Source organism: Panthera onca, chromosome C1 (assembly GCF_046562875.1).
Source record: "Panthera onca isolate mPanOnc1 chromosome C1, mPanOnc1 haplotype 2, whole genome shotgun sequence".
NCBI lineage: Eukaryota > Metazoa > Chordata > Mammalia > Carnivora > Felidae > Panthera > Panthera onca.
The window spans coordinates 163,509,610-163,536,784 of NC_138346.1; the positions used below are offsets into that span (position 1 = coordinate 163,509,610).

General features: G+C 34.7%; 2 protein-coding genes across 4 annotated transcripts in view; one reads left to right on the forward strand and one right to left on the reverse strand.

The window, feature by feature from the left end:
* The window catches only part of SRSF11 (serine and arginine rich splicing factor 11), a 44,475-nt gene extending 34,219 nt beyond the window's left edge, over positions 1-10,256 (reverse strand). For both annotated transcript variants that reach the window (XM_060625494.2, XM_060625495.2), the window contains exon 1: positions 10,150-10,256. The gene's annotated coding sequence lies outside the window, so the exon portion shown is untranslated. The remainder of the gene's footprint in view (positions 1-10,149) is intronic.
* Positions 10,257-10,318: 62 nt separating this feature from the next.
* LRRC40 (leucine rich repeat containing 40) overlaps positions 10,319-27,175 on the forward strand; it is a 49,311-nt gene continuing 32,454 nt past the window's right edge. The window contains exons 1-4 of one of the 2 annotated variants that reach the window (XM_060625490.3): positions 10,319-10,540; positions 21,561-21,742; positions 23,145-23,218; positions 24,983-25,112. In XM_060625490.3, coding sequence (XP_060481473.1) covers positions 10,390-10,540; positions 21,561-21,742; positions 23,145-23,218; positions 24,983-25,112 — 537 coding nt within the window. In that variant the 5' untranslated portion in view covers positions 10,319-10,389. The remainder of the gene's footprint in view (positions 10,541-21,560; positions 21,743-23,144; positions 23,219-24,982; positions 25,113-27,175) is intronic. The other variant, XM_060625489.3, reaches the window with a different exon arrangement.

Here is a 27,175-nt window from a genome sequence, read left to right on the forward strand (position 1 = left end):
AAAAGATAGAATAGGCACAGGTATGTATTATCACTCTACCCACTGGATACCATGTTCCCAGTTGGATAGGTCAAGCAAGTCACCTGTTATTGTTAAGATACGCTTGTGCACACTAATAGAAATGGCCTCCAAATTGACACAATTTTGCGAATCTGCAAAAGCAACAGAGTTTTAATCAAATTAGTTGTTAAGCAGCAATTTCTCTCTAGCAAATAACTTTTTGAGGACAGGGAAGACAATGTATTTGTCTTTGTGTTTCCCGATGCCCAACAATATACTAGAACAAAGTCAGTATTTGACAAAATTTAGGAAGTATCATTTATGTGCTAGAAACTTCACAAATGCCTCACTCACATAATCCACTCAGCAAAGGCTTGCTGAATGAAGACAGGAATGTACTTGTTAGATTTACAAGGAAATCTGGTTGAGATAAACTTTCCAAGTATTTGGCTATACATTTTTTTCTCTATGGCTATAGAAAGTAGTAAGAAAAAATAGGAAATAAACTGCTGCTTACAGATCCTCAACTTTAAAAAAACTTATCTGCAGATCTATCTTAATTTGAATTTCATTAAAAAAAAGGTTTTTTAAGGTTTTTTAAAAAATAAAATCTACACCCAACGTGGGGCTCAAACTCACAACCCTGAGACCAAGAGCTGCACACTCCACCAACTGAGCCAGCCAGATGCCCCTTAATTTGAATTTCTAATTTACAATTAGAGAATTATATTTCTAATTCTATAAATTAGATAATTCTATAAATATTAATATCTATTTTAATATCAAAATTGTAAATCTCACACTCCCCTTTCTTCTTCTCCATCTAAATGAAGAGGAGAAGCTAAAGGATAGTTAGCATTATGCGACCGACAGATAGATGGATGAATGGACACACATATTAGGACAGAAAAAAAGTCTACTTAAATTTATTTCCAAATACTAGTTTTGTATTAATTTGTACTGTCTACCAGTAGCAGGAATATCTATGTTTTTCAATTGGACAGCACAGGGTCTATTAATACCTTGAATATTAACATAGAGGAAAAAAGTAGTAGTTGGAGCATTAAAATGCTGTTGCCTATATATACATATGCACAGTATTCACAGCCATAATGCATATGTATTACTTGGAAAATCACAACTTACTTCTACAGATTTGTTTGGCTTTTTGGATTGAAGAGGGTCAACATAAATACTTGGATGGAGAAGCTCCAGATAGAACTCAATACTATCCTCTATGTTATAGAAGGTTCTTTTGGAGTTTCAACTGAGAAAAGGCCATTTGAGGGGCTGCTTCACAATCATTAAAAAAATTCAGTAGAGCTACGCGTATCTTTATTCTAAGTAAGCAGTTTCAAGCATTTTAATATTAAAGTTATCCTTAATCAAGGAATTAGGCATCTGCACCATTTGAGCACTTATTTTTTTCCTATGGTATAAAATTTTCTGTTTATGAAGGAAAATTATTTCTAAGGTCTGATAAAACTGGGAAAAAAAGAAAGTGTGTTCAACTCAGTAAAAAGAGGACCTACATTGGAATGCTTTTATAACGCCTTTTAATCCTGGCAACACTTAAGGTGATTATGAATGCAGACCTAGAGTTAAACTAAAGGGGCTCTACCACCAATGAAGGGAATTGTGACCTTTGGCTCACTACTTTATGCTTCACATTCCTCATCTGAAAAATAAGGATAAGAGTGGGTTGTTTTGAGGATGAAAATACTAATACAATTGCTTAGAAAAGAAAATATTAACTTCTATTATTATCCTTACTCTACAAATTAAAAATCTTCCATTTTGAAAAATGAATAGTTACCTCAACTGGGTTCCATTTTATTTACACTATCACTATATTTTAGGCTAGTACTGTGCCTTAGACATCATTCACATGAAAGATATTAATCAGAAAAGCTAATATATATAGAAGAGTTTCTTAAGATCTCACTTTAAGTTTGTTTTTGAGACAGAGAAAGAACACTGATGGGGGAGGGGCAAGAGACAGGGAGGGAGAGAGAATCCCAAGCAGGCTCCACACTGTCAGCACAGAGCCCGATGCGGGGCTTCAACCCATGAACTGTGAGATCATGACCTGAGCCAAAGTCAGATGCTAAACCGACTGAGCCACCCAGCTGCCCCAAGACTTCACATTTTAACATAGGTTCTGTTTTTGGCCTATTTAAAAATTATAAAGTAATAAATGCCAAATGTTAAATACTAAAACTATTTAAGTGTTAAAAAGTCCAAGTCCCCCATTCCACTCCTCTGTGCATGTTCTCAACCTCTATAATAGGGGCTGCCTATAATTAGCCATGTGAGCCCTAATTCCCTTATGTGAAAAATGAGGACAAAAGTACCAGAGTTTTTAAGATTAAAAATAATATATGAATATGAATCATCTAGCATAGTGTCCAGAACATAGGCACTCAATGAATGGTATCTATCATTACAGGAAAGTCTGTGTTCACCTTATCTTTTCAATGTCTTCCCTCAGAGCATTATTGTCAAACGTGAAAATATTTTGGTAGTAAACATGTAAAACTAATTACTAGGTGTCCTTTCTTCTTTAAGAGGTTACTACAACAGAAAAATGACACCAACAGATTTCAAATTTTCATACTCATTTTGATCCTAATACAAACAGCATGCACAAATAATTGATAATGGCTAAACAAAGCATTCCTTTTTTGGTAAAATGCAAATGTTTCATGGAAAAATCTTTCTAGGAAGGCTTCAATTACTTTTCTACATTTTTAGAGCAAGAGTATTCGTATTCTTATTTTTAAAAGACATAAGCAATTGCATATATGCTTGATTAATCTTAAAAGTACTATGACATGGGTTAGAGCAACAGACCATCAAATGACCAAAGCACAGAAAAAAAAAAAAAGGAAAATATTACTAAGTACACGAGACCATCTGAATTCCTGACAAACGATAAGCTAAAGACCATAATGCTTTTTCCCAAATGCCATTCCAGTCACTTGAAACTGTAACTATGAACTGCAATTAGCTCACATTAAGGTCTAAAAACACAGAGATGTTGATCAAATAATTATTTTGGATAGAAGAGATGGTGGAAAAGTAACTTTCTTGGAAATGAATTAAAAACAAAAAAGGTCAGTCTCTCTAAAATGGAAAATAATCAAAGCTGTATTAACTACATAAATTCAGTAATGAGGGCAAAACATGTATCTCCAGAATGATGAAGAACAAAGCTGGGTTCACAGATTTGCCTTGTAGGGACCAGATATGTATGTATGTACATAGGTATGTATTTATTTTTTCAAAAAGTTTATTTACTTATTTTTGAGAGAGAGAAAGAGCTAAAGTGGGAGAGGGACAGAGAGAGAGGGAAAGAGAGAAACCCAATTAGGCTCTGTGCTGTTAGCACACATCCCAACACAGGGCTCGATCTCGTGATCCATGAGATTGTGACCTGAGCCGAAATCAAGAGTCAGATGCTTAACTGGCTGAGTCACCTAGGCACCCCAGGACCAGGTATTTAAATGTTCACTAGTATTTGAATATCCCAATAATGGTACCTTTCAAATTATTGAAGTATACGTAACCGTGATATTTTAAATGATGGGGAAAAAAAACCGATGGGGAAAAAAATTGTGGACCATCTTAAAGGTTCTTAAAGTTAAACTAGTGTTTATCTTAATTTCAGTTGTGAGTATAAATATTCTGTCTTGAAATCTGAGTATCAAATTTTTAAATAAAAATCTATTGATTGTGATTATCAACAAACTATCAAATCATCCTTATATTTCTTTCTTGTCAACTTAAGTTGACACTAAGAAAAAAGTCTCAGTGACCATATATCTTGTCTTATTAAAACCTTATAAAAACTGTTCATATAGAACAATATACGCCATGTATAATCATGTAATTTTACTCCTTTTTTTTTTTCTTAAAGTATTGAGCAAATGAAGCTGCAAGCTGAATTCAACGGAACAAAATTGTCAGCAGGGGTGATATAAAGTCAAATTTTAAAACAGTGGATTTTTACTAAAACCAATTTTTAGGGGTTGGGCCTGGGTGGCTCAGTTGGTTAAGCGTACAACTTTGGCTCCGGTCATGATCTCATGGTTCGTGGGTTCAAGCCCCAGGTCAGGCTCTGTGCTGACCGCTCAGAGCCTAGAGGGTGCTTCATATTCTGTGTCTCCCTCTCTCTCTGCCCCTCCCCTGCCACACTCTGTCTCTCTCTCTCCAAAATAAACATTGGGAAAAAAAACCAACCATGTTTAAACAGATTTATTTAGTAGTGCTTTTGTATGTATTAATGTAATTAAAGATAGAACGATATTATAAAGCACACTCTAGGATTTGGTGCCCTAATTTTCTCTCTGTATTACTTTACTACTTTAAAGCAGACAAATTCCTAAACCCTATAAAATTGATATTTTCAGTCAGAGAAACATTAATCTTGGAAAAATGAGCAAGAAAATAGCTATTAAAGGTTAGGAGTAGGAATCACTGGGAATAATGGGAAACAATCTCAGCTGATTTTAGAAAAAACAATAAACAATACCATAGTGCCTTTTATTTAATGACAGAAAAAGACTGCTTTATAACCACCCATTCAGCTTTTTTTTCAATAGAAAGGAAATAAACCAAAAAATAAAACTAATAGTAATTAGGATTTTAAAAAATGTATTTTTTAATTAGTTCCTCCACTTTTCTTCACAGGAAAAACACTAGCATGTAAAAGCCTTTTTAAAAGATGAAAATGATAGTTTCCTAAAGCTGGTGGACCAAAATTCTCTTGTATTGAAAGTAGAAATATAAGACCCAACACTTGAATCAAATATTAAACTACCTAGAACAAGCTCACTGCTTTATGACTCAAAAGTGAAAAAGCACAGGGAACATACAAATGAATTCCCTAAAATAAAATGCACTCTCTCCATCAGAAAAAATTACCAAAAATTTTGTTGTTATTACAACAAAATACAATTCAAATCCAGATTTAAAACTATGAATAAAAATGCAAAATATGTACTGTCTTCAATGAAATAGTATAGAATGTTTAAAAGTTGGTAGTTATAGGCATAAATGGAAAACAAACGTGAAACTGCAAAAGGAAATTTTTAAAGAAAACTGAAAGACGTGGGTAACGAACATCTGAAAAGTTGAATATTTAAAACATGGAGAGCCCCTGTCCTATATAATTTGCTCTCAATTTTGATCATTTAAAATAACTTACTGATGGGGCACCTGGGTTGCTCAGTAGGTTAAGTGTCTGACTCTTGATTTGGGCTCAGGTCAACATCTCATGGCTAGTGAGATTGAGCCCCACATCGGGCTCAGTGCTGACAGTGTGGAGCCTGCTTGGGATTCTCTCTCTCCCTCCTCTCTGCCTCTCTCTCTCTCTCTTTCTCAAAATAAATAAATAAAGACTTTAAAAACATAAAATAAAATAACTTACAGAGGAAGGGACAAACAGAAAAAAATTGAGTAGTAAGTATATAAAAATGTAAAAAATTCAACTTAAGAAAACATTTAATAAGCAATATATGTTAGGTTCAACAATTCCAATCAATAACAACAGTGTTAAAAAGCGAAATGCTCTCTCAATAACTTTACCATAAGATAGCAGTTCTCACTGATTAGGCAATATTCTGAAAGATAAACAATACTAATTCAAAGTAGGCTACATCTAAATCTCTTAATTTACACACACACACACACACACACACACACACACACACACACACACATCCTTCCTAGAAATGTCTGAAAAGCAAATTCACTTTGCTCTTAGTTGGTAATATTTTTTAAACAAATGTGCTTTAAAAATTTGCGGAAATTAGTGCCATTTTCCTTTACTACAGTTTCTCTTTTGCCTCAGTAAATCCATCTTACCTACTGTACCTTTCAGCTTTGAAAAAAATCTAACAAGTCAGAGTGGCCAAAATGAACAAATCAGGAGACTATAGATGCTGGAGGATGTGGACAAACAGGAACCCTCTTGCACTGTTGGTGGGAATGCAAACTGGTGCAGCTGCTCTGGAAAACAGTGTGGAGGTTTCTCAAAAAATTAAAAATAGACCTACCCTATGACCCAGCAGTAGCACTGCTAGGAATTGACCCAAGGGCTACCGGAGTACTGATACATAGGGGCACTTGTACCCCAATGTTTATAGCAGCACTCTCATCAATAGCCAAATTGTGGAAAGAGCCTAAATGTCCATCAACTGATGAATGGATAAAGAAATTGTGGTTTATATACACAATGGAGTACTACGTGGCAATGAGAAAGAATGAAATATGGCCCTTTGTAGGAACGTGGATGGAACTGGAGAGTGTTATGCTAAGTGAAATAACCCATACAGAGAAAGACAGATACCGTATGTGTTCACTCTTAGGTGGATCCTGAGAAACTTAACAGGAACCCATGGGGGAGGGGAAGGAAAAAAAAAAAAAAACAAAACAGGTTAGAGTGGGAGAGAGCCAAAGCATAAGAGACTCTTAAAAAATGAGAACAAACTGAGGGCTGATGGGGGGTGGGAGGGAGGGGAGGGTGGGTGATGGGTATTGAGGAGGGCACCTGTTGGGATGAGCACTGGGCATTGTATGGAAACCAATTTGATAATAAATTTCATATATTTAAAAAAAATGTAAAGAAAAAAAAGAAAGAGTAGAAAGGCTTCCATTTTAAAATCAAATTAACTATGGAAGGATAGTGGTTATTCTTGATGCCTTCCTTTTGTTACCTTCTAAGTCAAATATGTAATCCTCACCCACTCTTGTTAATCTTGCCTCCTTTACATCCTTCAAACTCCTAGATAGTCCTCTTGATCAAAACAGGAACAATCCAGTGTCATCTCTCATCTGTATTCATGCATCATCTTCCTAGGGAGATACCTCCCGTCTTCATACATGCTCTTTCTTCCCTGGGTTCATCCCCAAAGTTAACTTCTGGAAGAAAAAACTTACCTTGTCTCTCTCCTGCTTAAAAATTCAGTGTCTCCTATAATGGTTAATTTATGGGTCAACTTGGCTTGGCTATAGTGCTCAGTTGTTTGATAAAATAATACTCTAGATGTTGCTGTAAAAATATTTTTTTAAGTTGTAATTAACATTCAAATCAGTAGATTTTGAGTGAAGCACTTTACCTTCTGCAATGTGTGTGGGCTTCATCCAGTTGGTTGAAGGCCTTAAAAGCAAAGACAGATTTTGCGAAGAAAAAGGAATTCTCTTCAAGATTTAAACATAGAAACCTTGCCTGCATTAGTTTTCAGCTTTCTCTTTATCTCTAGTTTGATAGATTAGATAGACAGATGGATAGATACATACATACATACATATGTACGTAGATAATAGATGATAGATAGATAATAGAGATAATAGGTATAGAGACATAGATATAGGTAAAAAAAAAAAAAGAAAAAATCTAACATGTAGCAATGTTCAGAAGAGTAATATGGATATGTCTGAAAATGTCTTATTAAATTTTAATGGTAGAGATATGCCACTCTATCTTACTTTGATAATAGTTTACTTTCTGTTACGAAACATAACAGCATTTTTGGCTGATGTACTTTTTTAATAAAGTTTATCCATTTATTTTGAGAGGGAGAGAGAGAAGAGAGAGAGCAACTGTGCATGTGCGCACAAGCAGGGGAGGGGCAGGGGAAAAGGAGAGAGAATCCTAAGGAGGCCCTACGCTCAGTACAGAGCCACATGCTGGGCTCAATCCCACAGAACATGAAATCATGACCTGAGCCGAAATCAGGAGTCAGATGCTTAACCAACTGAACCACTTAGGCATCTCTGGGTGATGTAATTCTTAGGATCATATATTTTTTGTTTCTTCACTTTCTTTTTTCATTTGGCAAAGAAGATAATCACTTTCTTTCTTTCTTTTTTTTTTTTTTCATCTGGCAAACAAAATAGAAGAGAGAAACTTTCCATTACCTTATTAAGATGAATATAATAAGTGCAGCCTGGCAAATTCTGTTTCAAAAGGTAATTATTCAGTAGATGCCTGCCCCTGCACAGGAGACATCCATTTCATATTATTTTAAAAATCCATTTTTTTTTTAAGTAAATGCTTTTGCTGAAATGCTCAAGTTGAAAAAGGATTGGCTTTTTTGTTTGTAATGCATTCTTCCAAAAGTAATACAACTGATACAAATTGCTAAGTCCCATGAATATAAACACATACATACATATATATATGTATATAAAACTATACTCTCTCATAAAGGAGCTCAATTCAAGTTGATAAGCTTTCAGTTTCTATCAATTTGAGATAAAATATGTAACTTTTCTGTGTGAGGTAATAATTTTCACCCTCACTTACTTAATCTGCACTTGGTACACAGTACAATATACAGTTTACTATAGATACATACTAGTAAAATGTTTACCTCTGTCAGTTTATAGCTATTGAAGTTTACCACAAGTATATGGTCACTTGGAGTTTTCAGAATTACTTTGCCATTAGCAGAATTACGCTCTTCTTATACAAAGTGCAGCAATGTTTATTATAATTATATGTCAATAATGAAATATTTAACTTCACAAAGAAGCACAATAAATGAAAATATTATACCTTGCCCATTCTTTTAAAAAATATTGAAAAAAAGAATCTATGGTAGGGAGAGGTGGTTACTGTAAACTTTTATACTTGAGTAATTCACCCTCCAAAGGCTGTTAAATCCTATGGAAGAGAAAAAGTGTTTTCTCTAATATAAAAAGCCTCCTTTAAAACATAACTGAAGTGTCCCTTAAAATGGTTCTAGGATAAAGGTGTTGAAAATGATGAAATAAAAGCCACTTAGGCAAGTCATAATGATAAACAAGAAAGATTTTGGACAGAGAACTAGGTTCACGTTCTTGACCATACCACTTACAGAAACTTGTGACCTCCAGTAAGTTTCTTAATCCCTTTTAGCCTCAATTTCTTCACCTGCAAAAATAGTTATTGTGCTAAATAAGAGCAAAGGAGATATTATTAGCACTGTGACTGGCACTTAGTAAGGTGACAATCATCATTACTGTCAAGATAAACTTGGGCTGCGGAGGAGGCTCATTACGATCCTTGCTACACTCTCCTTCGTTGGTAGTGTAACTACTGGTACCTAGCTGTTACTCACTTTCAGTGTAAAGGACTCCAAAGAACTAAGAAGAATACAGAGCGAGAGGGGGTTAAAAACCGAAATTTTACAGGTAGCAAGAACCTGGACTCTGGCTGCAGAATTTGTCAGTGGGCCGTCATCGCACTTTTCAAAATTCTCCTGGTTCGCAGCCGGGTTGATGGAGGGTTTGGAGATTTCCCGGTATATGCATGCTTTTTAGAACAAAATCACTTCAGCCAAAAGAAAAGCCTAGCACCCAGCACAGGACTGAAGATAATGACTTCCTTATTATTTGTTGAATGAATCAATACAGGTGTACATTTCAAAGAAAAACTATCCAGGAAAACCGACTTATTGAATAAAATTTTTATCTTCTATCCTGGAGTCCCTTTCCTCACCAAACGCTCAATATTTAAAGTTCTATCTTCACTTAATTATTTAAAAAAACGAATGAGATAGGAATTATCCCTAAATTCATGAAAAAGGAGTAAACTTTAAAAACGGTCAAACTGCCTACAGTTAGTTACCCAGCTGGTAAGCTACAGAAGCAGCTCCATTCGAACTCACATCTCCTGCGCTTCAAAGTCCAAGCTGTTTTCAATACACTAAAGTTTGCGCCTCCGCTGATCTCCGTAAACTGTCCAGTAGAGAGAACATTTATCATTGATCTTTCTTTTTCCTTGTCTGATGCCAGCCCTTCCATTTCACGCTACCTCCTATGCTGGGCTATAAACTAAATACAACAACAGGCAAGCTGCACGAATTCTAGGAATCGCGGTATATGCGCGAAGAACAGAAATCTGTTTTATCTTCTACGCCAGACGGATGTCCGGCGCCACCACTACAAACGACAAACACAGGCTAGGGTCCAGAGAGGCTGCAGACCGCGCCCAGGTCTCAAGTTTTGGTCAAGGCCCACGTTCAGGCCAGGCGAGGAGAGAAGGTTATCCTTCCCCGACACCCTGGCCAAGGCGGGAGCCCAGAAGAGTAGGTTGGAGTCGCAGTAACAGTACAAACAATAAAGCCCAAAGTCCCTCTTCAGTCCGTTAAGCGCACTTACTTGAGCAAAGTAATTCCAAGACACAAGGCCGGCACCGGCAACGGGAAGGGCTCCTCTACCCTCCAGCCCAGGCGCTGGCGGTGACGACATCGGGGCCGCGCCGGCGAGAGCTAAGGCCCAGCTCAAGGCCACGAGCACAGCGCGCTGGAGCGCGCGCTCTCGACAGGGGCGGGGTGACACGCGGGCGCCACCTTTAAGCGTCACGCGCGGGGCTCTGCCTCTGGACTTGAGGGTTTGAACATGTCGCGCCTGAAGGGAGTGGCCGAGCGGGATCCCCGAGTGGGTTTCAGAGCTGAGAGGAGAGACTGCGGTGCCTCGGTACCCCAGGGGCTTTTAAAGGCAGCGAGGAAGAGCGGCCAGTTAAACCTGTCGGGTCGGAATCTTAGTGAAGGTAAGATCCAGAGGTACCACCCGATTGTGCTGTTAGAAAGCACTTGCCCCTGTCTGGCACCCTTTCCTTGGCCTGCTTTTGGCCACTGCCACAGTCTCCTAGCCAGGACTCCCAGGCCCTAATTCAGGCACTCATCACAGTTACACTGGTTCGGTCAGCACGGTTCGGTTCCTACTTTCCCTCAAGGAATAGTGAGCATATTTCCTAAATTGAGGATCAAGATAGATGGCACACAAAGTGAATTTGGAACCATCCTGCAAACCTAGTAAAGATCAACAAGCACAGATTTGGACACCATGAATAATAGCCAAATGCTCTTTTTTTTGTCTGTTGTGTAAAGGAGGGACTGGGAAGTGGGGAGAGAGAATATAGCATTCTTCCCATAGTGTTTTTCTCTTTTATTCAGATTTTAGGCGATCCGAGATTGAAACCTTCCATTTTTCATCTAATGATTGCTTTTTTATTGTGCCATGTATAGAGCAGATGAAGCAAATACTTGCTGAACGAATGAAAAGGTATATGACATAAAATCTCTGCTCTATCTGGAAAAGCTTTTAATCAGTGGGGAACATAAATATTTTAAAACTACAAATATGCATACACATTTGCTTTTCTCAGAGCCCGGAACAGTTTCCTTGATACCTGACTAGGGGTTACTTGCTTCCTGTAGGACTCTGCTCAGAGGTCACACCTCTCAGAGGCCCTTCCTAACTACTCTATCTATAAACACCATTGCTAACACTGTTTTCTTGTTCGATTTTTTAATAACATTTGTCATTATCAGAGTTTATTATGTATTTGTTTATAGTCTTCCCTGCCTTCTCAATAGAATGTTATTTTCAAGAAGTCAGGGAGCTTTGTTTTATTCGTTGTTGTTATTACTAACAACCCAAAATAGTACTTGGTACATGATAGATTCTTATTAAATAAATATTTGTGGAAGGAATAAGTAAATGAATGAATATTTGCAAATACTAAGTGGTATACTGGAATGTACTTTTTGATTGGACCCAGATGATTTTGTCTAGTAAGTTTAAGGGAGCAAATGAATTTTGGCTCTGAACTCCATGATGACATGATCAGGGCCGTTTAGGTTATCATTGTATAAACGGAACCTAACAAAATTACTGGCAAATATTAGGTACTACATAAATTATGTTGAGTAAGTGGATGTATAGTATTTCATAGGGGATAAAAATATAAATGGGAGAAGCACATGGTATTTGTAGTTTATTATCAAAAAGAAATCCTTGTTACCATAATGTAGAAGGTGTTTATCTAACTGTAGCCTTCAACTTCTCTTGCCATTCAATCTTTGCCACCCAAACCACTGTAATTCTGAACTATGTAAAGTCCCTTATGGGGCCATGCTCTTTATCTCCATATCTTTGCTCATGTAACTTTGAGATGCTTAATCTTACTGTGCCTTATTTTCTCATTTATAATGTGTTTGTGATAATAGGACCTACTAAGGTTTAAATGAGATAATACACACAAAGTATCTGGTACTAAAAAGTACACAGTAAAAATGATTATTACTGTTATGACTATTAACATTGTAATAACTTTCTAAGTGCTTTCCTGGATTTCTTTAAATCTCACCCTCTAAATCAGTGTCATCATCAAGATATCCTTTTAAAAGGATTCATCTTTGACAAATGCCTAATGTCATGTATCCACCATTACGGTATCATAATGAACAGTTTTACTGCCCTAAAAATCCTCCGAGCTCTACTTATTCATTCCTTATCTGCTTCCCCTGAGGCCTGGCAGTCACCAGTCTTCCTGTTCCTGTAGTTTTGCCTTTCCCAAAATGTCATATAATTGAAGTCACATGTAGCTTTTTCAGATTGGCTTTTTTCACTAAGCAATATGCCTTTAAGGTTCCTCCATGTCTTTTTGTGCCTTGATAACTCATTTGTTTTTATTTCTAAATAATATTCTATGGTATAGATGTATGTACCATTTTATCCATTTACTTTTTGAAGGACAACTTTGTTGCTTCCAGTTATTGGCAGTTTTGAATGAAGCTGTAATTTGTTCAGGTTTTTGTGTGGACCTAAATTTTCAACTAATTGGGTGTTAACCTAGGAGCGCCATTTCTAGATCACATAGTAAGACTGTGCTTAGCTTTGTAGGAAATTGCCAGACTGTCTTCCAGAGTGCATGTACCATTTTGCATTCCTTCCAGCAATGAATGAAAGTTCCTGTTGCTCCATATCCTTGCCACTTTGGGTATTATCAGGTTTTTGGAGTTTAGCCATTCCAATGAGTGTGTAGTCCTATCTCAATGTTTTAGATATGATGTGCAACGTCTTTTCATAAGCTTGGTTGCCGTCTGTATATCTTCTTTGGTGAGATGCCTGTTCAGATCTTTTGTTCTTTTTTTTTTAAGTTTATTTATTTTGAGAGAGGCAGAGACAGAGTGAGTGGGGGAGGGCAGAGAGAGGGAGAGAGAATCCCAAGCAGGCTCCACACCATCGGCACAGAGCTCGAGGCAGGGCTCGAACTCATGAGCCGTGAGATCATGACCTGAGCTGAAACCACGAGTCGGACCCTTAACTGACAGAGCCACCCAGGCACCCCTGTTCATTTTTTAATTGGGTTGTTTTCTTATTGTTGAGCATGGTTGTCCTTTATTTGTCTTTTCATGCAACATGTCTCTGTTCAGTAACTCAAGATTCAATGAATAAGTGATATATAGAAGAAGGCCAGTGGCCTGTTAGTTAGGATTTTTTAAAGTCAATATTATATGAAGAGTAGATAAAATCAATATAAGTATTGGGTTTTTTTTTTGACCAAGTAATTGCATAAAAATGATTACTACTCTTTTCTGATAAACTTTTACTAACTTGTCCCTTTTACTGGCCTATACATTGTTATACTTTTGAAAAATATACTCCTTTTTAAAAAGGTCTTCTCATTATTTATATTATCTCCAAATTTATATTATCTCTTCTCATTAAATTATCTCCAAATGTTATTACCTAGAATTATGTATTATGTTCAAAATGATTATCACACTTAGCTTCTTTCAGATTGTTATCAATATGTATGAGATATCATGAGATATTTATATGACAGATATGAGCATATGAAAGTGTTTGAACACTACAGACAGATACTTATTTACATTGCATTTGTTATATACCTGTTATGTATGTTTTCTCCAGATATTGTGCTGAAGAAGCAAATTGACACTTCAGATAATTTATAGTCACATAAGCATTTTGCTATGTTTTATTCAAATTTGTTTATTAAAAATTGCACTTGTTAAATAACAAATTTTTTGTGTTGTATTCCAGGTCTTTCTTCCCTTCTTATTTATGCAGTAATACATAGGTACATTTGTAATGTACCATCATGTCCATAATTTCTACATTGGAAAAATAGAACCTAGCCTTTAATTTTGAGGTATATAACCCAAAACAGTTAACAGTCTGTTTATTCTTTCTCTTAGATGGTGGCCTCCTTGAATTGATTCTTCTTAGCAGAAGCTCTAAGAACAATGGGACACTTTATTTCCCTGATAGGGTGTTATCTGATACCCAGTACAGATTAATTTTTGTGTGTAACTGAAATCTGAGTAATCTTGGGGATTTTTAGTACCCTTTCTTTTTATAGGCTGTAGTTCTTTTATGGAAATACCCATTTATTATTTTCTTCTTTATAAAGCATTGTATCTATGACAGAAAAACTACTATCTATAGAAAGCATAAAAAGTGAAAATAACCATTCAGGGTTAATCACTGTTGATATTTTGAAGGTTTTTCTTCTATAGTTTTCTGTGTGAATGTGATGTATAATTTGCCTTTTATTTTTTATTTTTAACAAATTAAGAATTGTACTGAGTCCTCTTTTCTGAATTTTGTTTGTACATTTTTTGGTGTTACTTACAAAATCTGATTATTTTTAATGACCATAATATTTCATCTTATGACTACAATAATATTCTTAAACATCTGAATGTTATTGGTAGTTTTAAAATTACCATTCATGAGTGTCAGTTTTATAAGTTACTCACAAAGTTATGCCTGAACAAAATAACTATTAATAACCAACTTCAAAGAGAACATTAGAAATATTCTGGAAATTTTAAATGACTGCTCTTTTTTCTGAACAAGTACACAAAAATATATCATTGTTTGGTTTAGTCTAGATATTGCAGCTTTTTCATTGGACCAGATAAAATAAAGATGGAGTTGAAAAGGAGGTATTGATTGTTGCCTTGTGGTTGCCTGCCATTGGTAGAACAATAGTATAGAACATGTTTTTGGGTGATTCATCAAAAACTCAATGAAAGAAAAAGGTGCCAGAGTTTGGAACAAAAGAATGCTGTAAATTTTAAAGAAACCACATTGTTGAACTGACAAGAAAATTGGTAGGTGGATAATTTATTAAACAAACCAATTATGTTTATTCAAAAACCATATTATTTGAAAGGGAAATAAAGGTATAAGGCTATCCTGCCTTACCTTTCAAAGAGCAGTTTGGTTAGTTTCCATTTGTGAAATTAAGTAAATAGGTCTAGGGCTTTTAGGCCTCCAGATGTCATGTCATCTATTTTGAGGTAGTGAGAATTTGCCTTATTCAGTATGTAGAGTTTGTTATGACACTATAAAAAGTGTAACATAAACCGTATACTTCCCAAGTTTTAAATAACCACCCTTACATCTGTATTAACCATGTTCTGCTTTATTATTTACCTTGACTCTGTATTTTGACTACTGGTTGTCTTCATGGAATTTACTATAATATTCTAAACAGCTAATAAGAATTAACCAAAGTATCAGATTTTAACAACAAATAATTCCAGAAAGAAACTATATTTCCAGATGAGTAGATCATTAAAACAAGCTAATTCTTGAACATTTCTTAGAAATAAAAGCAAAAGGAAAGTGTTTTAATCTGTATATGATGGCAGAATCTTGAGGTAAACATTTAATTTTTAGCATACTGAAATCCAGGGAAGTCTGGAACAAGGAATTAGATAATTAATTAAAAGTTCCATTCCTATTTCTTGATCTGTTAGAATAATTCTAAACTTTAGTGTCTCAAACTCTTGATGTGTATTTCAAGTTATTGTCAGTGCCAAAATTTGCTTAATAAATGAGTGCAAACTTAAATTTATCTCTATATTAATGTCATGTTCATTAACTTGCATTGTAATGTTTTCTTGAGTAAGAGAGTTAAGTGAATGCCATCTGTCATATATTGTCACAGGAAAAAAAATTATTGGGAAGAATGGAATTACAGTTTCAGTGAGGCTTATGTTCACTATAAAACTGAATGTACTCTCAAGTGAAAGTAATAAATTCAAGCATATTTTTCTCTTAAAGTGATTGGTAAAAATGTTTTCTTTTTTATATGTTAAACATTGTTTCATTTTTTCTTATAGTATCCTGCTGGACTTCAAGAGTACCATTCTCTTCATGTATTCTAACGTAACAATGACTCAGGTGCTCTAAAGCACAAAGATACATCTCTTTGTGTCAATCTCAAGCTGCAACTGAGTTAATACCTTCTATGTAACTATAATTTTATTCTGGGGGGTGTGTGTGTGTATGCGTGTATTTTTTTCTTATTAAGTTTTTTTTTTTCAATGTTTTTTATTTATTTTTGGGACAGAGAGAGACAGAGCATGAACGGGGGAGGGGCAGAGAGAGAGGGAGACACAGAATCGGAAACAGGCTCCAGGCTCCGAGCCATCAGCCCAGAGCCTGACGCGGGGCTCGAACTCACGGACCGCGAGATCGTGACCTGGCTGAAGTCGGACGCTTAACCGACTGCGCCACCCAGGCGCCCCTTAAGTTTTAAAGATAGTCTGAAAGTGACATAGTATTGTGGATTGTCGATATGGGATTCTTTCTTTAGTGTAATGAGCCCATTGGTTGTCATGAATAAACTACTGTGGAGAAATTCGGAATGTTTATCAATGGAGCTTTTCCTAATCTTTTACATAGTGTTGGACTTACTGGTTTATATTCATTTCTTATAATTTTTTAAAAAATGCTCATAATGGGGTAGACATTTTACTGAATGGCATTTGTAGGATAAGCTGTTATTAAAATATTATTCTACACCTAGCAAAAGCCTTTTTGTACTACTGTTGTTGGATCCTAGCATTTAAATTATGATGGGGCCCTCTCATTTAATCAACAAAGAAATTGGTAACCAGAGATATTAGATGAGATATTAATTGACAATCAGTTGGATTAGTTGCACCGAATCTTAGTTCCCTGACTCTTTGGTCAGAGATACACCCATTATGTCCTATTGTGTATCATAGTTTAATATATTTACAGCCTTTTAGAAGATGGAATCTACATAGAGTAGGATATAGACCTTATGGGAATGATTATGGTTTTCTACTTAAGGAAACATCATATATGGTGGGTAATCTTTATATCTATGAAACTGTTTAAAACGGTCAAAAAAGACCTTTAAATCTCATATGATCTGTTGCTACTATGGTTTGCTGGCTACACATTCTTTTATCTCTCCATGTAAACACCATTTTAATCATTTTTTTTTTAATTTCTTGTCTGTTTCTTCCCTTACTCACTTCTAAGTATCTTCCCCATATTATACAGTTCTCTACCATCAGCCCATCTGTATTCCCCCTTTTTCTTTCTTTTTTTTTTTTTTTAATGTTTATTTATTTTTGAGAGAGACAGACACAGAATGCGAGTGGGTTGGGGCAGAGAGAGGGAGGCACAGAATCTGAAGCAGGCTCCAGGCTCCGAGCTGTCAGCACAGAGTCTGACGCGAGGCTCGAACTCACAAGCTGTGAGATCATGACCTGAGATGAAGTTGGACGCTCAACTGACTGAGCTACCAAGGCGCCCCTCCCCATTTCTATAATTAACTATTGTAAGTGGAAGAAAGAGTAATATGCCAAAAAAACATGTAAAGAAATCTTTTCTCAGTCTTTGTTAAGGGCCATTCTGTCTAGTGTTGAATCCTTAGTCACCTATGGCTATTTAAATTTTAATTAACCAAAATTAAATAAAATTAAAAATCATGTTCTACAGTCACTTTAGGCACATTTTAATAAGCGTTCAATAACCGTATGGAGCTAGTGGCCATCATATAGTGCAGCATATAGGAAATTTTCATCATTAAAAAAGTTGTATTGTGTAGTGCTCTTCAAGGCAATTATTATCTTGAGAGAAATATATATATGTGTGTGTGTGTGTGTATGTGTGTGTAGTATACCAGTGTGTATATATGTATGTGTATTTATACATGTATATACCTCAATTTGTTTATTCATTCACTTGTTGATACATATATACATAAATGAATAAATGTGTATATGTTAAGATTATCTTGATATATTACATTATTTGTATTTTTATTTTGCATTAACCTTATTGGAGTATAATTTACAAACAATGTATGCATCTTTTTTTAATTAATTTTTTTAATGTTTATTTATTTTTGAGAGAGAGAGCATAAGTCGGGGAGGGGCAGAGAGAGAGAGAGAGAGGGAGACACAGAATCTGAAGCAGGTTCCAGGCTCTGAGGTGTCAGCACAGAGCCTGATACAGGGCTCGAACCCACAAACCGCAAGATCATGACCTGAGCCAAAGTCAGATGCCCAACTGACTGAGCCACCCAGGTGCCCTGTATGCATCCATTTTAAGTGTATCATTCAGTAGGTTTTGACATACAAACACACACACACATTTGTGTAATCACTACCACAATCAAAATGTAGAACATTTTCAATATTCAGAAATTACCTTTTAAGCCCCTTTTCTGGCAGTCAATCCCTACTGCTAGTTCTACACAACCAATGATCTGCTTTTTGTCAATATAGATTAGTCTCTTCTAGAATTTTATTTACATGGAATTACACATTTGCAATTTTGATTTCTTTTGCTTTAGCCTTCCCTTGCTTAGTATGTTTTCTGAGGTTCATCCATGTTGTTTATATTAGTAGTTTTTTTTTTTTTTATTGTTGAGTAAGTCTATTGTATGTATATACCTCAATTTGTTTATCCAATCACTTGTTGATATACATTTGAGTTGCTTCTAGTTTTTTTTTTTTTTTAAGTTTATCTATTTATCTTGAGAGAGAGAGAGAGAGAACAAGCAGGGGAGGGGCAGAGAGAGAGTGAGAGAGAGAGAATCCCAAGCACTAAGGTGCAGAGCCTGATGCAGGACTCAAACTCACTAACCACGAGATCACGACCTGACCCGAAATCAAGAGTCGGATGCTTAACCGACTGAACCACCCAGGCACCTCAAATTGCTTGTAGTTTTTGACTATTATGAATAAAACTGCCATGATCTTTCAAATACAGTCTTTGTGTAGACATACATTATCGTTCCTATTGAGTTACATACCTAGAGTAGAATTTGTGGACATACAGTGATAAATAAATGTACATTTAACTGTTTAAGAATTTACCAAGCGGTTTGCTCCTAGTAACATGAGTGAATCAGTTGCTGCACGTCATTACCAACATTTTCTATTGGCAGCCTTTTTAACATTAGCCATTCTTGGGATCGTGTTGTAGTACGTCCTTATGGTTTTATTTACATTTCCTTAATGCCTCATGTTGTTGAGCATCTTTTCAACTGCTCATTAACCATTTGTATATCTGCCAAGTGTTCATATTTTTTGTCTATTTTTAAATTGAACTATTTGTCTTAAGTTATGAGACCTTTTCTATTTTGGGGATACGAGTACTTCTCAGTTATCTATCTTTATTGATAATCTATTATATCTTCTTAGTCTGAGGATTAATGATTTCTTTAGAAGAACATAAGGTTTTAATTTTGATGAAGTCCAGTTTATCATTTTTTTTTCTTTTGGGTTTTGTACTTTTTCTGAACTAAGAAATTTTCTCCATCCAAAGGCTGTGAAGATTTTTCCTCTGCTTTCTTTCAGAATTTTTATAGTTTTAACTATAATATTTAAGTCTATGATCTATTTTGAGTTAATTTCAGAGTATGTCATAAGGTAAATGTTGAAGTTCCTTTTTTCATCCATGTGAATTTAGAGTTCCAGTGTGATTTGTTGAAAAGACTGTTTCTTTCTCATTAAATTGGCACCTTTATTGAAAATCAATGGATAGTATATTATTGTGTAGAATTTTCCTTAACTTTTCTTTTCTATTGATTAATATATCCTTATGCTAATACCACAGTGTCTTGACAGGCTTTATGGTAAGACTTGTAATTAAGTTCTAGAACTTTATTCTGTTTCAAAAAATTATTTAACTTATTTCAGTTCTTTTGCATTTTGATACTACATTTTAGAATCAGTTTGTTAATTTCTATAGAAATGCCTTCTGAGATTTTGATTAGGATTATGCTGAAGCTGTAAGTCACCTTAGGGAGAGGTGACATCTTAATAATTAGTTTGTAATGTGATATATTTCTCTACTTACCTAGATCTTCTCTAAGTTTTCATATTTTATATTTACATACCACAGGACTTGCATATATTTGTTAAACTGAACCCTGAGTATTTCATGGTTTTAGATTGTGTGTCTTATAAATCTTTAAACATATAAAGAATATTTTCATTTATCAATTGCTAATACATGGAAACACAGTTGAGTTTTGTATATTAATCCTGAATTCTGTGCACTTTCTAAACTCATTACATATAATTTTTTTTATAGATTCCTTAGGATTTTCTGTATAGATGATCATGTTGTCTCTTAAAGAGACAGTTTTACTTTTTCCTTTCTAACCTGAACATCTTTTATTTCTTTTGTTTTATTGCATTGGTCAGGATCCATAGTAAAATTCTAACGTAGTGAGAATGTGCATCAAGAAAACACTAAGAGAAAGCCCTTAGTCTTTCACCTTTATGTATAATGTCAGCTGTACCTTTTTCATAGAAACCTTTTTTTTTTGAGTATGTATAAGTCTCATAGATTTAAGGAGATTTGCTTTGCTTCCATAAATCTAATGTATCAGACTAGTAAACCTAAATTGTACTTCAGTATCCTGAACTTGAAACTTTGCACTTTTTCATTTAGTATCATTCTGTAATCCTAGTGAATGACTGCAGGTTATAACTGATTGTTGCCTTGATTAATAACACTCAAAGTTCTAAATCAGACTGATATGTAGTCCTACTTATATGATGGAATGAAGGACTCTTTAAAATAGTTTTGCTACAACGCTATAGCAAGTTAGTACCTTCCTGAGGTTTCAGTTTTTATAGTGGTGAACCTCGACTCTCCATGTTCAACTTACAGTCTTATTTGCTGTGTTACAGGAGTTGCAATATTTGTTCCAATGGGATTCACACAATGTTGTGTGATGGGGTAAGAAATAAAATTGTATGTTAGGTAAAATAGAGAGCAGCTACCAGAGTCAGTTATGCTTTCCAAATATTCACCGAGAGTCAAGACAGTAGTATAACTTTATAGGTGTTTGAATCCCATTTCTGCTACTTACTGGCTGTGTAGCCCTGGGTAAATTATACATTCTCTCTGTGCCCCATTTTTCTTGTCTATAAAACGAGAATAGTAACAACACCTATCTCGCAGAGTTGTTACGAGGTTTAAATAGTATATTAGAAAATTGCCTGGTATTTGTAAGTGTTAGCTATGATCATTAGCTATTATTAACATCAGTGTTTTCTCAGACAGTATATACTAATGTTATAAAATTATGACATCACCTTATAAATGTTGATTTCCATGCCTTCTCCCTATTCTATTAGTGCAGTGGTAGAGTCCTTTCTTTATTTGCATTATATGTTGACTGCAATGTGCTGTGCAGAGTATGTATATAGTAAATATAGATGAATGAAGATAAAAGATTTAATATGTAAAATACATATCATATTCTGTTTTTGAATAAAATCAACTTTAGTTGTAATTCATTGTTCGTTTGAATTGTTTTTAAGTATTTTTTTTAATGTTTCAGAAATTACTTTCCAATAGATGAACTGCATGGCTATTATAAAAATATGCCACTTAGTATCTCACTTCTTGTTTTCTTTCTTTTCCTTTTTTTCTTTTTGGTGTGGTGGTGATGGAAATAGTACCTCAGTGTGTCTGGAGAATAAATGTGGATATCCCTGAGGAAGCTAATCAGAATCTTTCATTCAGTGCTACTGAGCGATGGTGGGAGCAGACGGATTTGACCAAACTAATCATATCCAACAATAAACTTCAGTCACTTACAGATGATCTCCGACTGCTGCCTGCACTCACTGTTCTTGATGTAAGTTGACTGATTCTAAATGCGTCATTAGTTGTGACTCTAAGAGACTCTAAGGCTAAATTTAGGCTTCATAAGCAGAAAAAAGTAGAAAACGCGTGTTTAATTGGTAGACTGCAGGAAGAATAACAAATTATTGGTGGGTATAGCATGATAATTAAGAGCGTACATACAGAACATCAGGCTTCAGTTTCTGACTGTGCCACTTGATAGCTGTGTAACCTTGCAAAGTAACTTCATTGTGCCTCAGTTTCCACTTTTATAAACCAGGACTGACACTACTACCTATTTTTAAAACTTGTTCTTAGAATTATTTTTTTTTTATTTTTATTTAAAAAAAATTTTTTTTTTAACTTTTATTTACTTTTGAGACAGAGAGAGACAGAGCATGAACTGGGCAGGAGCAGAGAGAGAGGGAGACACAGAATCTGAAACAGGCTCCAGGCTCTGAGCTGTCAGCACAGAGCCCGACGCGGGGCTCAAACTCACGGACCGTGAGATCATGACCTGAGCCGAAGTCGGACGCCCAACCGACCGAGCCACCCAGGCGGCCCAAAACTTGTTCTTAGAATTAAATGCATTATTGCATGCAAACAGAATCAGCATTTAACAGGTGGTTGCTGCTGCTTATCCGTTTTCATTGCTATTATTTTTCTCATCATTATTCTAGACATGAAAGCAGCACTTAAAATTAATTTATTCTAAACTTGTCTTCAACGCTGACTTAAATTATTGAACTTAAATTTTTGTGTGTATATTAAGAGACTGTTTTTAGTCTCTAGTTGCCATGTGTTGTGAAGTAAAGCATGAGTAGTTTGTTTCACAATCTACAGAGTTCTGATGTACTTTATGTAGGAACATCAGAAATCTTCTAATTCATGTTTGAAAAAGTTGGATCTGGTGAAATTTCTAGATAGGTTTTTATTTTCTTCATTTGTAAAATGAACGGATTGGCTTTAGGTGTTCTCTCAGGTTTCTCGTACTTTCAAAATAATATGGTTCTGTGAGAACATGAGAGAGGTTCCCCCTACCCTTTCTCTCTCTCTCTCTCTCTTTTTTTTTTGCTATATGTTGACATAAATCATACCATCAAAGTGCTATTAGTTTCTAAAGCTCTCATTTCTCATTTCAGATTGAAATTCCACTCAATGAGATAAAGTTATTTTTTTAATTGTAATATTTAAAATTGATGACTTTATCACTTCACGGTTTCTGAACAGCATTGTGGTCAACTTCAAATTCCTTTTCCTCTTCTGTACATGGAATAAATTACCAAACTCCAACTCAGTACTGTTGAATTACAGTAACAAAATTATTGTGGAAGAATTCAGTACAGTGACAAACTCATGCTCATGTATTATTAATTATAAGACTAAGATATTGACTGTCTTTTAATAACTTTTAGATACATGATAATCAGCTGACATCCCTTCCTTCTGCTATAAGAGAGTTAGAAAATCTTCAGAAACTTAATGTCAGGTAAAATTTAAGCTTATTTAATTTCAGTATTGCTAACATAATGGTATAAATCTAATATTTTAAAAATATTTTTTAACATTAGAAAATATTTTTGTATGATCTCAGAAAGTGGTAAAAGCAGAGTAAGAGTTTTAAGTTTTCTCAGATTATTTATTTTTGTTTTAGAATTAATTGCCCACATGTTTTTCTGATTTTACAAATGTCCAGTTGATTTTTTTAAAAGTACTTTTTGTTTTATTTTTATATAACAGGTTTTAGTGGTTATTTTAGAAAACCTTTTTGTTAATATCTCAGGTTTTAAGTTACTTTGATATTCTTTAAAATATCCAGGTCAAACAAAGGAAGAAATTTGAAACAGTTATTTCATTAGTGCTGAAAAATGTCATGGCTTTAGTATTAGTAGCTTTTAAACTTTTCTGAGGACTCTGTGGATATGGTTCTGGTACTTGTTAGGTATGTGGGAAGCCAGGTGGCTAAGGCTCTCACTAACTTTGTTTGCCCTTTAATCTATACCTCTAGACTTTTAAGAAATAACTACCTTATATGTTATATATGCACAGGTTAGGGGAAAAGGGATTTGGGAAGATTTCATTTAGTAGATAAAAAGGTCTAAGTGTTCAAAACATAGTTTGAAAAACTGTGGTTTATAAAATAGGTATGGTTACAGATCTGTCTAACATAGCATAGTCAAGTCTCTGTGTTCTGGAGGTAAGTTCATTGCTTTGAGGGAAAATGGTTCCTTAATTTACAGCCCTCATCTGGTGAAAAACTTAAAATTACCACAAAAGCAAAAATAGCTACACACAAAAGGTGCTAATTGTTTAGAGCTACATCAGAACCTCTTCCCCATACAAGTCAAAGGCATGGGTATGGCCTGTAAAGGCAAGAGCCAAAATCTAGAGTCAAAGTCTAGAGTCAGATGAGCTACCTAGGAGCCCCAATAGTAACCAATTTTTGACAGTTTTTTAGTGTTTCTTATTTTAGAATGCATCTTTTGGCATTTTTGTTCTAACTAGTTTTATTTTTATATAATTTAAGGTTATTTTTACCCTGTTATATTTCTCATTTCACCCTGTTACTTGTTAAGTAATTATATATGGTGTGAAAGTAGAATGGATTCCTAAGTAAATAGTTAAGATAAATCTGGGAACAGGTTAAGTCAGGTCATCTCTTAATTATCAAGGAATATATCATGCTTAGTGACTTGGGACTTCTAAAACAATAAACCAAGTATCTCTACAGAGGAACTGAGTAGAAAAGTTAAGAGTAAGTACAAAGAAGAGTGGAGTCACATATTGCATTCAGCTGGACATGCCAGGCTCTTAAAAAGAGCTATTTTTGTCTTGAGTGCTAGCTTAAAAACATAATCCCCATATGAGCTGTGACTCCCATTATAATGTATGTGTGCCCATGTCTCTTGTCAAAATTCTAAAATTCAGACATAGTATGAAAAATTGTCCAGTATATCCTTTCACATTGCATATAAAATCAAGAGTAGGTTATAAGGAAACAATTAAAAGTTCATAAATTATTTGGTTAAAAACCTGTATTTCTTTGTTTTCTTTGAAACTCTCTATTTGATTGCTTTAGCTTACTGTAATTTTAATGAGTTAACATCATTAGCATGTGAAGTTTGAGAAGTCCTTAAAATTAGTCACCATATTTTATTTTTTAAAATGAGCCCATGTAGTTAGCAAAAATACCTTTACAATTATTTATTGTGTTGTGACCAAATTACTCAGCATTTATTTTATCAATCAATAGCCATAACAAACTGCAAATACTCCCTGAAGAAATTACAAATCTGAGAAACCTGAAGGGCCTCTATCTCCAGCATAATGAACTAACTTGCATACCAGAGGGATTTGAACAACTTTTCAACCTAGAAGACTTGGTAAGTTGTGATTTTCCAATTTTTATGTAATTTGGGGCAGGTGGGATTTTTCACCAGGCTTAGAAATTGAATGTATGATTGAAATGATGAGAACATGGACAGCTGATTACATGACTGGATTATCAGAAACTGCATTTCAATTAGATTGCTAAATTAGGTATTATAAAATCAATTTTTCTTATTTTTTCTTATGAAATCAACTTAGGTTTGAATTTAGGAAGAGAGTGTGGGAAGGGGTGACAAGGATGACTGTTATTCAGAGGATTTTTATGGTTTTGCAAAATAGAGCACGGGTGTCTGTAGCATATACCAGTTCTCTTTTGTATACCCATTCTCCTTTATTGCCTCTATGACCCTCCTGTCCTATGAGTGTCTAGATAATCCCTTTAAGGCCTGCCTTTTCGTCCCCATTTTTCAAAATGTCCACATTACCTCACAAAATTTTCATTTTATCTGTCATATCCTAAATAGAAATAACTGTAAAGCAATACAGATATTATTTTAAGAATAATAGAAACAGTAGGCACTTGGCTTTTTGCTTTACCTATAGCAAGGTACATAGTTTTATCCCCTAGAATAGATACAGAATTACGGTTTATAAAAACAAAACAAAACAAAACAAAAAAACATCTCATCTGAAGTCACATAGCTAATAAGTAAGGAATTTAGGATTTTAACATAAGTCAATTTGACTCCAAAATGTATCCCTTTTTTTCTTCCACTATACCCCTGAAGGAGTAAGATTCCACTGTAAAATCTGCAATCTGAAAGACTTTAGCTAGATTAGATGGAGATTAGTTGTTCCAATATATACTCTCTATTGTACATGGTTAATTCCTCTTATGTTCTTGTTCTTTTCCCTATTACATACTTTGAAGAACTTATTTATATCACTTTAGTCTTAAAGTTTGTTTCTCACTAAAGGAAAAAGTAATTCTTTTACCTGTGTTTTTTACTTTTAAGTACATCTTCCTTGATATTTCCCTGATCTGCTGTAGTGTTTGAAATCAATGTATATACTGTCCTCAGACATTCCTTCAGTATCTGTCAATATCCAATCTGATCAAATTGGATATAAGGTTTGGAAAGCAAAAGGCATAGGTAGATAAAATGAATGGCTAAGGAGGGAGCCATCAGATTTTCTTATAAAGTTTAATGGTAAAAGATAGCAATTGATGAAAAAAAAGAAGAGTATTTAGATTAGAAACGAAACGTAATAAACTGTAGCAGTTCCCAGTTGTTTTATGGGTTCCCAGATAGGCATATGCATAATGAAAGGATACTTCAGTTGAGAATTGTGTTCTTAAGGACTCATTTATCATATCATAAATGTGAGCACTAATATATTACAACGTTGGAAATATAAGCATATTAGGGGAGCTTGGGTGGCTCAGTCGGTTGAGCACCTGACTCTTGATTTTGGTTCAGGTCGTGATCCCAAGGTTGTGGGATTGAGCCCTGCATCAGACTCCCCGCTGAGTATGGAGCCTTCTTAAGATTCTCTTCCTCTCTCTCTCAGCACAGAGTCTGACACAGGACTCAAACTCACGAACTCACAAACTGTGAGATCATGACCTGAGCTGAAGTCAGAAACTTAACTGACTCAGCCACCCAGGCGTCCCAAGCTAGTAGTATTTCTTAAAGGTATATAAAAACTGCTTAGCAATGGTACTAAATAAATATTTACTGAAGGAATGACAGCATAAATATGGATTTATTTATATACAATGTATTTAATGATATATAAAGTAGATGCATTAAACTAGATACAATGCTTTATATCTAATACAATTATTAACTGCAATAATGTTTAATTTCTTAGTAAATTTTGTTGATTTGGGTTATTTAAAATGTCTTAAGAATTTTTGAATTAATATCTCTTCTGTATCAAAACCCTTTTTATTTAAGCTTTTTATTTTGAAATAATTTTAGATTTACAAAAATGTAAAGATAGTACAGAGAGTTCTTATATATTCTTCACCCAGCTTTCCTTAATGTTGACAATTTACATACTCATGGCACATTTGAAAACTAAGAAATTAACATTGGTACAATATTACTGA